This window comes from Larus michahellis, unplaced genomic scaffold (genome assembly GCF_964199755.1).
Source record: "Larus michahellis unplaced genomic scaffold, bLarMic1.1 SCAFFOLD_589, whole genome shotgun sequence".
Classification (NCBI taxonomy): Eukaryota; Metazoa; Chordata; class Aves; order Charadriiformes; family Laridae; genus Larus; species Larus michahellis.
In genome coordinates, this window is record NW_027436299.1 from 2,660 (window position 1) to 14,543 (window position 11,884).

The following is an 11,884-nucleotide window of genomic DNA, read 5'->3' on the forward strand; positions in this document are numbered from 1 at the left end:
GGGGTGGGGGGGGGAGTCGCTATGGGGGGGCTTCCCAGAACCCAGCCCGGGGGGGGGGGGGGGGGGGCACTGGGAGTCACTGGGACGCAGGCGTCTGGCCCCATGGCTGCCCCCCAGCCCCATAGATCCCATCCCACCGAGGTGCCCCCCAGCCCCATAGATCCCGTCCCACTGAGGTGCCGCCCCCCAGCCCCATGGCTGCCCCCCAGCCCCATAGATCCCCCATCGATCTCCCACTGACACCCCCCCGGAGGTGCTGCCCCCCAGCCCCATGGCTGCCCCCCAGCCCCATAGATCCCCCATCGATCTCCCACTGACACCCCCCCGGAGGTGCTGCCCCCCAGCCCCATGGCAGCCCCCCAGCCCCATAGATCCCCCATCGATCTCCCACTGACACCCCCCCGGAGGTGCTGCCCCCCAGCCCCATGGCTGCCCCCCAGCCCCATAGATCCCCCATCGATCTCCCACTGACACCCCCCCGGAGGTGCTGCCCCCCAGCCCCATGGCAGCCCCCCAGCCCCATAGATCCCCCATCGATCTCCACTGACACCCCCTGCAGGTGCCGCCCCCCAGCCCCATGGCTGCCCCCCAGCCCCATAGATCCCCCATCGATCTCCCACTGACACCCCCCCGGAGGTGCTGCCCCCCAGCCCCATGGCAGCCCCCCCAGCCCCATAGATCCCCCATCGATCTCCCACTGACACCCCCTGCAGGTGCCGCCCCCCAGCCCCATGGCAGCCCCCCAGCCCCATAGATCCCCCATCAATCTCCCACTGACACCCGCCCGAGGTGCCGCCCCCCAGCCCCATGGCTGCCCCCCAGCCCCATAGATCCCCCATCGATCTCCCACTGACACCCGCCCGAGGTGCCGCCCCCCAGCCCCATGGCTGCCCCCCAGCCCCATAGATCCCCCATCGATCTCCCACTGACACCCACCCCCCGGAGGTGCTGCCCCCCAGCCCCATGGCTGCCCCCCAGCCCCATAGATCCCCCATCGATCTCCCACTGACACCCCCTGCAGGTGCCGCCCCCCAGCCCCATGGCTGCCCCCCAGCCCCATAGATCCCCCATCGATCTCCCACTGACACCCCCCCGGAGGTGCCGCCCCCCAGCCCCATGGCAGCCCCCCAGCCCCATGGCTGCCCCCCAGCCCCATAGATCCCCCATCAATCTCCCACTGACACCCGCCCGAGGTGCTGCCCCCCAGCCCCATGGCAGCCCCCCAGCCCCATAGATCCCCCATCAATCTCCCACTGACACCCACCCCCCGGAGGTGCTGCCCCCCAGCCCCATGGCGGCCCCCCAGCCCCATGGCTGCCCCCCAGCCCCATAGATCCCCCATCAATCTCCCACTGACACCCGCCCGAGGTGCCACCCCCCAGCCCCATGGCTGCCCCCCAGCCCCATAGATCCCCCATCGATCTCCCACTGACACCCCCCGGAGGTGCCGCCCCCCAGCCCCATAGATCCCCCATCGATCTCCCACTGACACCCGCCCGAGGTGCCGCCCCCCAGCCCCATGGCAGCCCCCCAGCCCCATGGCAGCTCCCCAGCCCCATAGATCCCCCATCAATCTCCCACTGACACCCGCCCGAGGTGCCGCCCCCCAGCCCCATGGCAGCCCCCCAGCCCCATAGATCCCCCATCGATCTCCCACCGATGCCCCCCCCCTCCGACCCCACGTCTCTCTCTCTCTCTCTCTCCGCAGCCTCGGGCGCCATGGGGGTCCGGCCGGCGTCGCCCTTCCCCGTCCCCCTCCTCCTCCTGCTCTTCCTCCTCCTCCTCCTCCTCTTCCTCGCCGCCGCCGCCGCCGACGACCTGCTGGTGCCCACCTCGGCCGGCCCCGTGCGGGGCGTCCGCCTGCCGGCGGGGGCGACGGGGGAAGTGGGGGCGTTTTTGGGCATCCCTTACGCCGAACCCCCCGTGGGGCGACTTCGTTTCCAACCCTCCCGTCCGGCCGCCCCATGGCGGGGGGTGCTGGACGCCTCCTCTTACCGTCACGCCTGTTACCAAGCCGTCGACACCATGTTCCCGGGTTTCGGCGGTTCCGAAATGTGGAATCCCAACCGGGAGATGAGCGAGGATTGCCTCTACCTCAACGTGTGGGTCCCGCTCCCTCGCCCCACGGCGCCGGTTCCCGTCTTGGTTTGGATTTACGGCGGGGGGTTCTACAGCGGCGCCTCCTCCTTGGACGTCTACGACGGGCGGTACCTGGCGGCCGCCGAGGGGCTGGTGGTGGTTTCCATGAATTACCGCGTGGGGGCTTTGGGGTTCTTGGCTTTGCCGGGACACCCCGAAGCTCCGGGTAACGTGGGGCTGTTGGACCAACGGTTGGCTCTGAGGTGGGTCCAGGCCAACATCGGGGCCTTCGGAGGGGACGCCGCCGCCGTCACCCTCTTCGGCGAGAGCGCCGGCGCCGCCTCCATCGGCCTCCACCTCCTCTCCCCCGGCAGTCGGACCCTCTTCCGACGCGCCGTCCTCCAAAGCGGTTCCCCCAACGGGCCCTGGGCCACCGTGGGGGCGGCGGAGGGAAGGCGCCGGGCGGCCACCTTGGGCAAACTGGTGGGTTGCGGCGGCGGCGGCGGCGGCAACAACGGCAACGAGACGGAGCTGTTGGCCTGTCTCCGCGCCAAGGCGCCGCCGGAGCTGGTGGAGCAGGAGGCGGCCGTTTTGCCTCAACAAGGCGTTTTCCGCTTCGCCTTCGTGCCGGTGGTGGACGGGGAGTTTTTGGCGGACGCCCCCGAAGCTTTGCTGGCGGCCGGGGGTCGGCCCGACGCCGAGGTGCTGCTGGGAGCCGTCCAAGACGAAGGCACCTATTTTTTGGTTTACGGGGTGCCGGGTTTCGGGAAAGATAACGAGAGTTTGATTAGCCGGGAGGAGTTTTTAGGGGGGGTGAGGTTGGGGGTGCCCCAAGCCAACGAGCTGGCGGCCGAGGCGGTGGTTTTGCAGTACACGGATTGGTTGGACCAGGACAACCCCGTGAAGAACCGGGAGGCCTTGGACGACATCGTGGGGGACCACAACGTGGTGTGTCCCCTCATGCACTTCGCCCAGCGGTGGGCGGAGAGGGGGGGGACGGTCTACGCTTACCTCTTCGACCACCGGGCCTCCAACCTGCTGTGGCCCCCCTGGATGGGGGTCCCGCACGGCTACGAGATCGAGTTCGTCTTCGGGCAACCCCTCAACCCCCACCTCAACTACACGGGGGAGGAGGAGCAGCTCAGCCGCAGGATCATGCGCTACTGGGGCAACTTCGCCCGCACCGGGTAGGTGGGGGGGGGGGGGGGGGGGTGGGCGGAGAGGGGGCGGGGAGCCCACGGGGATGGTTGAAGTGGGGGGGGGGGCGGGGGGGCGGAGGGAGGGACGGAGATAAGTCAACGGAGATGGTTGGATGGAGGGAGGGATGGATGGAGGGAGGGAGGGAGGGATGGAGATAAGCCTACGGAGATGGTTGAAGGGTTGGTTGGATGGAGGGAGGGATGGAGATAAGTCAACGGAGATGGTTGGATGAAGAGATGGAGGGATGGAGATAAGTCAACGGAGATGGTTGGATGAAGAGATGGAGGGATGGAGATAAGTCAACGGAGATGGTTGGATGAAGGGATGGATGGATGGAGGGAGGGAGGGATGGAGATAAGCCTACGGAGATGGTTGAAGGGTTGGTTGGATGGAGGGAGGGAAGAAGATAAGTCAACGGAGATGGTTGGATGTAGGGAGGGATGGATGGAGGGATGGATGGAGGGATGGAGATAAGTCTACGGAGATGGTTGAAGGGTTGGTTGGATGGAGGGAGGGATGGAGATAAGTCAACGGAGATGGTCGGGTGAAGAGGTGGAGGGATGGAGGGAGGGAGGGATGGATGGGTGAAGATAAGCCTACGGAGATGGTTGAACGCTTGGTTGGATGGAGGGAGGGAAGAAGATAAGTCAACGGAGATGGTTGGATGTAGGGAGGGAGGGATGGAGGGAGGGATGGAGGGATGGAGATAAGTCTACGGAGATGGTTGAAGGGTTGGTTGGATGGAGGGAGGGATGGAGATAAGTCAACGGAGATGGTCGGGTGAAGAGGTGGATGGATGGAGGGAGGGAGGGATGGAGGGAGGGATGGATGGATGAAGATAAGCCTACAGAGATGGTTGAAGGGTTGGGTGGATGGAGGGAGGGACAGGGATAAGTCAACGGAGATGGTTGGATGAAGAGGTGGATGGATGGATGGATGGAGGGAGGGAGGGATGGAGATAAGTCTACAGAGAGGGTTGAAGGGTTGGGTGGGTGGATGGAGGGATGGAGATAAGTCAACGGAGATGGTTGGATGAAGAGGTGGAGGGATGGATGGATGGAGGGAGGGGTGGATGGATGAAGATAAGCCTATGGAGAGGGTTGAAGGGTTGGGTGGATGGAGGGAGGGACGGGGATAAGTCAACGTAGATGGTTGGATGTAGGGAGGGATGGATGGAGGGATGGAGGGAGGGATGGAGATAAGCCTACAGAGATGGTTGAAGGGGTGGGCAGATGGATGGAGGGATGAAGATCAGTCTACGGAGATGGTTGGATGAAGGGTTGGATGGATGGAGGGATGGAGATAAGCACAGAGAGGGTTGAAGGGTTGGGTGGGTGGGTGGAGGGATGGAGATAAGGTAGATGGTTGGATGGAGGGAGGGATGGAGGGATGGATGGATGGATGGATGAAGATAAGCCTATGGAGATGGTTGAAGGGTTGCTTGGATGGATGGAGAGAGGGACAGAGGGACAGATGGATGGGTGGAGATAAGTCTACAGAGATGGTTGAAGGGTTCGTGGGTGGGTGGAGGGATGGAGGGGTGAAGATAAGGTAGATGGCTGGATGGAGGGAGGGATGGAGGGATGGAGATAAGTCTGCGGAGAGGGTTGAAGGGTTGGGTGGATGGATGGAGGGATGAAGATAAGCCAACGTGGATGGTTGGATGGAGGGAGGGAGGGATGGAGGGAGGGATGGAGATAAGCCTATGGAGATGGTTGAAGGGTTGGTTGGATGGGTGGAGGGGTGGAGATAAGTCAACGTGGATGGTTGGATGAAGAGATGGAGGGATGGAGATAAGTCAACGGAGATGGTCGGGTGAAGAGGTGGATGGAGGGAGGGAGGGATGGAGATAAGCCTACGGAGATGGTTGAAGGGTTGGGTGGAGGGAGGGAGGGATGAAGATCAGTCAACGGAGATGGTTGGATGTAGGGAGGGAGGGATGGAGGGATGGAGGGAGGGATGAAGATAACCCCACGGAGATGGTTGAAGGGTTGGGTGGGTGGATGGCTGGAGGGACGGATGATGGATGGATGGATGAAGGGATGGAGATAAGCCTACGGAGATGTAGGATTGAAGGGTTGGGATGGGATGGGATGGGATGGGATGGGTGAGGAACCCATGGGATGGGGTGGGACGGGACTGGGGTGAGGTGGGGTGAGGTGGGGTGGGGTGGGGTGGGGTGGGCGGGTGCCCCGGGCCATGCTGAGGCCGCGCCCGCAGGGACCCCAACGAGGCGTCGGAGCAGGAGCCGCGGTGGCCGCTCTACACGGCCGCGGGGCAACGCTACGCCCGGCTCAACGCCCGGCCCCTGGCGGTGGCCCAGGGGCTGCGCGCCCAGGCCTGCGCCTTCTGGACACGCTTCCTCCCCAAGCTGCTCAACGTCACCGGTGAGGGGACACGGGGACACGGGGACAAGGATGGGGGGGGGGACGGACGGGGGGAGGACAGGGGAGGTGGCACCGGGGACGGGGGAGGGAGGTGGAATCAGGGACGTGGCCCCAGGGACGTGGGGAGGTGGCACCAGGGACGTGGGTGATGTGGAGAACGTGGGGAGGTGGCACCGGGGCCATGGAATAAGGGACGTGGGACACAGGAGGAGGTGGCACCGGGGACGTGGGGGACGTGGAAGGAGGGACGTGGGGGACACAGGGAGGTGGCACCGGGCACATGGGACGTGGGGAGGTGGCACCAGGGTTGTGGGCGACGCGGAGAACGTGGGGAGGTGGCACCAGGGACGTGGGGGACATGGAAGGAGGGACGTGGGAGATGGGGAGGTGGCACCAGGGTTGTGGGTGACGTGGAGAACACGGGGAGGTGGCACCGGGGACATTCGGGACATGGAAGGAGGGACGTGGGACACAGGAGGAGGTGGCACCAGGTCTGTGGGCGACGTGGAGAACGTGGGGAGGTGGCACCGGGGACATGGGACATGGAAGGAGGGATGGGGGACATCCAAGGAGGTGGCACCAGGGACATGGGACAGGTGGCACCAGGGACGTGGGTGACGTGGGGGACATGGGGAGGTGGCACTGGGGACATGGGGGACACGGGGGACAGGGGGGACATGGAAGGAGGGACTTGGGGGACGTGGGACATGGGGAGGTGGCACCAGGGTTGTGGGCGATGTGGAGAACGTGGGGAGGTGGCACCGGGGACGTGGGGGACGTGGAAGGAGGGACGTGGGGGACACAGGGAGGTGGCACCGGGGACATGGGACATGGAAAGAGGGACGGGGGACATCCGAGGAGGTGGCACCAGGGACATGGGACGTGGGGAGGTGGCACCAGGGTTGTGGGCGACGTGGAGAACGTGGGGAGGTGGCACCGGGGACGTGGGGGACATGGAAGGAGGGACATGGGGGACACGAGGAGGTGGCACCGGGGACATGGGGGACAGGGAATGAGGGATGTGGGAGATGGGGAGGTGGCACCAGGGACGTGGGACATGGAATGAGGGATGTGGGGGACACGGGGAGGTGGCACCGGGGACGTGGGTGACGTGGAGAACACGGGGAGGTGGCATGGGGGACATGGGGGACATGGAAGGAGGGACGTGGGGACATACGAGGAGGTGGCACCGGGGACATGGGACACGGGGAGGTGGCACCAGGGACGTGGGGACATGGGGGGGGAGGTGGCATCAGGGATCTGGGGTGACACTGGGGGGCTGGGGGGCAGTTTTAGGGGGTTCCCGTCTTGGTGTAGCCCCACGGAGATGTTCCACCAGGGCTCGGGGTGGCTCTGGGGGCTCGAGGTGGGGCCGGAGTGGGGGGTGGGGGGTTTTTTTGGGGTGCCGAGGTCAGTTTTGGGGGGCCCAGGGTCATTTTTGGGGGGGCCGGGGTGATTTTTGGGGGGCTGGGGGGCAGTTTTAGGGGGTTCCCATCTTGGTGTAGCCCCATGGAGATGTTCCACCAGGGCTCGGGGTGGCTTTGGGGGCTCGGGGTGGGGCCGGAGTGGGGGATGGGGGGGTTTTTTGGGGTGCCGAGGTCAGTTTTGGGGGGCCCAGGGTCATTTTTGGGGGGCCGGGGTGATTTTTGGGGGGCTGGGGGGCAGTTTTAGGGGGTTCCCGTCTTGGTGTAGCCCCATGGAGATGTTCCACCAGGGCTCGGGGTGGCTTTGGGGGCTCGGGGTGGGGATGGAGTGGGGGGTGGGGGGGTTTTTTGGGGTGCCGAGGTCAGTTTTGGGGGGCCCAGGGTCATTTTGAGGGGGCCGGGGTGATTTTGGGGGGGCTGGGGGGCAGTTTTAGGGGGTTCCCGTCTTGGTGTAGCCCCATGGAGATGTTCCACCAGAGCTCGGGGTGGCTTTGGGGGCTCGGGGTGGGGCCGGAGTGGGGTGTGGGGGGGTTTTTTGGGGTGCTGAGGTCAGTTTTGGGGGGCCCAGGCTCATTTTTGGGGGGCCGGGGTGATTTTTGGGGGGCTGGGGGGCAGTTTTAGGGGATCCCCGTCTTGGTGTAGCCCCATGGAGATGTTCCACCAGGGCTCGGGGTGGCTTTGGGGGCTCGGGGTGGGGCCGGAGTGGGGGATGGGGGGGTTTTTTGGGGTGCCGAGGTCAGTTTTGGGGGGCCCAGGGTCATTTTGGGGGGGGCTGGACTGATTTTTGGGGGGCTGGGGGGCAGTTTTAGGGGGTTCCCGTCTTGGTGTAGCCCCCTGGAGATGTTCCACCAGGGCTCGGGGTGGCTTTGGGGGCTCGGGGTGGGGGGGTGGGGGGGGTTTTTGGGGTGCCGAGGTCAGTTTTGGGGGGCCCAGGGTCATTTTGGGGGGGCTGGACTGATTTTTGGGGGGCTGGGGGGCAGTTTTAGGGGGTTCCCGTCTTGGTGTAGCCCCACGGAGATGTTCCACCAGGGCTCGGGGTGGCTTTGGGGGCTCAGGGTGGGGCCGGAGTGGGGGGTGGGGGGGTTTTTTGGGGTGCCGAGGTCAGTTTTGGGGGGCCCAGGGTCATTTTGGGGGGGGCCGGGGTGATTTTTGGGGGGCTGGGGGGCAGTTTTAGGGGGTTCCCATCTTGGTGTAGCCCCATGGAGATGTTCCACCAGGGCTCGGGGTGGCTTTGGGGGCTCGGGGTGGGGCCGGAGTGGGGGATGGGGGGGTTTTTTGGGGTGCCGAGGTCAGTTTTGGGGGGCCCAGGGTCATTTTGGGGGGGGCTGGACTGATTTTTGGGGGGCTGGGGGGCAGTTTTAGGGGGTTCCCGTCTTGGTGTAGCCCCACGGAGATGTTCCACCAGGGCTCGGGGTGGGGCCGGAGTGGGGGATGGGGGGGTTTTTTGGGGTGCCGAGGTCAGTTTTGGGGGGCCCAGGGTCATTTTGGGGGGGCCGGGGTGATTTTGGGGGGGCTGGGGGGCAGTTTTAGGGGGTTCCCGTCTTGGTGTAGCCCCATGGAGATGTTCCACCAGAGCTCGGGGTGGCTTTGGGGGCTCGGGGTGGGGCCGGAGTGGGGTGTGGGGGGGTTTTTTGGGGTGCTGAGGTCAGTTTTGGGGGGCCCAGGCTCATTTTTGGGGGGCCGGGGTGATTTTTGGGGGGCTGGGGGGCAGTTTTAGGGGATCCCCGTCTTGGTGTAGCCCCATGGAGATGTTCCACCAGGGCTCGGGGTGGCTTTGGGGGCTCGGGGTGGGGCCGGAGTGGGGTGTGGGGGGGTTTTTTGGGGTGCCGAGGTCAGTTTTGGGGGGCCCAGGGTCATTTTGGGGGGGGCTGGACTGATTTTTGGGGGGCTGGGGGGCAGTTTTAGGGGGTTCCCGTCTTGGTGTAGCCCCCTGGAGATGTTCCACCAGGGCTCGGGGTGGCTTTGGGGGCTCGGGGTGGGGGGGTGGGGGGGGTTTTTGGGGTGCCGAGGTCAGTTTTGGGGGGCCCAGGGTCATTTTGGGGGGGCTGGACTGATTTTTGGGGGGCTGGGGGGCAGTTTTAGGGGATCCCCGTCTTGGTGTAGCCCCATGGAGATGTTCCACCAGGGCTCGGGGTGGCTTTGGGGGCTCGGGGTGGGGCCGGAGTGGGGGGTGGGGGGGTTTTTTTGGGGTGCTGAGGTCAGTTTTGGGGGGCCCAGGGTCATTTTGGGGGGGGCTGGAGTGATTTTTGGGGGGCTGGGGGGCAGTTTTAGGGGGTTCCCGTCTTGGTGTAGCCCCACGGAGATGTTCCACCAGGGCTTGGGGTGGCTCTGGGGGCTCGGGGTGGGGGGGTTTTTTGGGGTGCCGAGGTGAGTTTTGGGGTCCCCCCACCTGAGCCGGGAGTCGGGGGGGGGTGGGGGGGGGGTTCCCGCTGTGGGTCCAGGCCCCATGGAGGAGGCGGAACGTCAATGGCGGCTGGAGTTTCACCGCTGGAGCTCCTACATGATGCGCTGGAAGAGCCAGTTCGAGCTCTACAGCCGGCAGGAGCGGTGCCACCCCCTCTGACCCCCCCCCCGGCACCCCAAAACTGGCACCCCGGCACCCCCACACCGGCACCCCCACACCGGCACCCCCACACCGGCACCCAACGGTGGCATCCCAACGCATCGGCACCGCCATCGGCACCCAAAAACCGCCATCGGCACCCAAAAACTGGCATCGGCACCCAAAACCTGCCACCCTGACACCCCAAAATCGGCACCCTGGCACCCCAACACCCCAGCACCCACATCGGCACCCAACACCCCGACACCGGCACCCCAACACCGCCAGCGGCACCCCGACACCGGCACCCAACGGTGGCATCCCAACGCATCGGCACCGCCATCGGCACCCAAAAACTGGCATTGGCACCCAAAAACTGCCACCCTGACACCCCCAAACTGACACCCTGGCACCCCAAAACCGGCACCCTGGCACCCCAACACCCCGGCACCCACGTCGGCACCCAACACCCCAACACTGGCACCCCGGCACCGCTATGGGCACCCCAACGTACCGGCACCCAACGGTGGCATCCCAACGCATGGGCACCACCATCGGCACCCAAAAACCGCCATCGGCACCCAAAAACTGCCACCCTGACACCCCCAAACTGCCACCCTGGCACCCCAAAATCGGCACCCTGGCACCCCAACACCCCGGCACCCACATTGGCACCCGACACCCCGACACCGGCACCCCGACACCGCCAGCGGCACCCCAACGTACCGGCACCCAGCGCATCGACACCGCCATCGGCACCCAAAAACTGGCATTGGCACCCCAAAATCGGCACCCTGGCACCCCAGAACCCCAGCACCCACATCGGCACCCAACACCCCAACACCGCCATCAGCACCCCGACACCGGCACCCCGACACCGGTGCCCAACGGTGGCATCCCAACGCATGGGCACCGCCATCAGCACCCAAAAACCGCCATCGGCACCCAAAAACTGCCACCCTGACACCCCAAAACTGGCCCCCCGGCACCCCAACACCCACATCGGCACCCAACACCCCGACACCGGCACCCTGACACCGCCAGCGGCACCCCAATGTACCGGCACCCAGCGCATCGACACCGCCATCGGCACCCAAAACCTGCCACCCTGACACCCCAAAACTGGCCCCCCGACACCCCGGCACCCACATCGGCACCCGACACCCCGACACCGCCATCAGCACCCCGACACCGGCACCCTGACACCGGTGCCCAACGGTGGCATCCCAACGCATCGACACCGCCATCGGCACCCAAAAACCGGCATTGGCACCCAAAAACTGCCACCCTGACACCCCAAAACCGGCACCCTGGCACCCCAGAACCCTGGCACCCACATTGGCACCCAACACCCCGACACCCCGCCAGCGGCACCCCGACACCCGCACCCAACGGTAGCATCCCAACCCATCGACACCGCCATCAGCACCCAAAAACCGCCATCGGCACCCAAAAACTGCCCCCCTGACACCCCAAAACTGGCCCCCCAGCACCCCGGCACCCACATCGGCACCCGACACCCCGACACCGCCAGCGGCACCCTAAAACCGGCACCCGCCCCCCCCCCCCCCCCCCCCCAAAACTGGCGCCCAAACCCACCGGCACCCGCAGCCCGACACCGGCACCCGACACCCCCCGGCACCGGCACCCCCAGAGCACCGGGAGGGAACTGGCAACGGCACCCCAGTACGGGCACTGGGACCAGTACGGGCACTGGGACGGCACTGGGACTGGTTCTGGCACCCCAAACACTGGCACTGGGATGGAACTGGGACCAGTATCGGCACCCAAACACCGGCACTGGGACCAGTATGGGCACTGGGATGGCACCGGGATGGCACTGGGACCAGTACGGGCACTGGGACCAGTATTGGCACCCCAGTACAGGCACTGGGACCAGTATCAGCACTGGGACTGGCACTGGGACGGCACTGGGACCAGTATCGGCACCCCAACACCGGCACTGGGACCAGTATGGGCACTGGGACTGGCACTGGGATGGCACTGGGACCAGTACGGGCACTGGGACCAGTATCAGCACCCCAGTACGGGCACTGGGACCAGTATGGGCACTGGGATGGCACTGGGACCAGTATCGGCACCCAAACACCGGCACTGGGACCAGTACGGGCACCGGGATGGCACTGGGATGGCACTGGGACTGGTTCTGGCACCCAAACACCGGCACTGGGACAGCACTGGGACCAGTATCAGCACTGGGACGGCACTGGGACCAGTATCGGCACCCCAAC

The 11,884-nt window shown here is 65.8% G+C and overlaps 1 protein-coding gene across 1 annotated transcript; it reads left to right on the forward strand.

Annotated features, from left to right (window-relative positions):
- The first annotated feature begins 1,685 nt into the window (after nt 1–1,685).
- ACHE (acetylcholinesterase (Yt blood group)) lies at nt 1,686–9,928 on the forward strand. The gene is made up of 3 exons (XM_074571830.1): nt 1,686–3,266; nt 5,500–5,666; nt 9,532–9,928. Exons 1-3 carry the CDS (start codon nt 1,720–1,722, stop codon nt 9,651–9,653), a joined length of 1,836 nt encoding a protein of 611 aa, XP_074427931.1. The 5' UTR covers nt 1,686–1,719; the 3' UTR covers nt 9,654–9,928.
- The last annotated feature ends 1,956 nt before the right edge of the window (nt 9,929–11,884 follow it).

Bases quoted from the DNA above. Each gene is read 5' to 3' on its own strand.
- ACHE (XM_074571830.1), top strand. From the start codon at position 1,720: ATGGGGGTCCGGCCGGCGTCGCCCTTCCCCGTCCCCCTCCTCCTCCTG. The intron at 3,267-5,499 runs GTAGGTGGGGGG...CCGCGCCCGCAG, and splicing joins GGCAACTTCGCCCGCACCGG to GGACCCCAACGAGGCGTCGG. The intron at 5,667-9,531 runs GTGAGGGGACAC...CTGTGGGTCCAG, and splicing joins CAAGCTGCTCAACGTCACCG to GCCCCATGGAGGAGGCGGAA.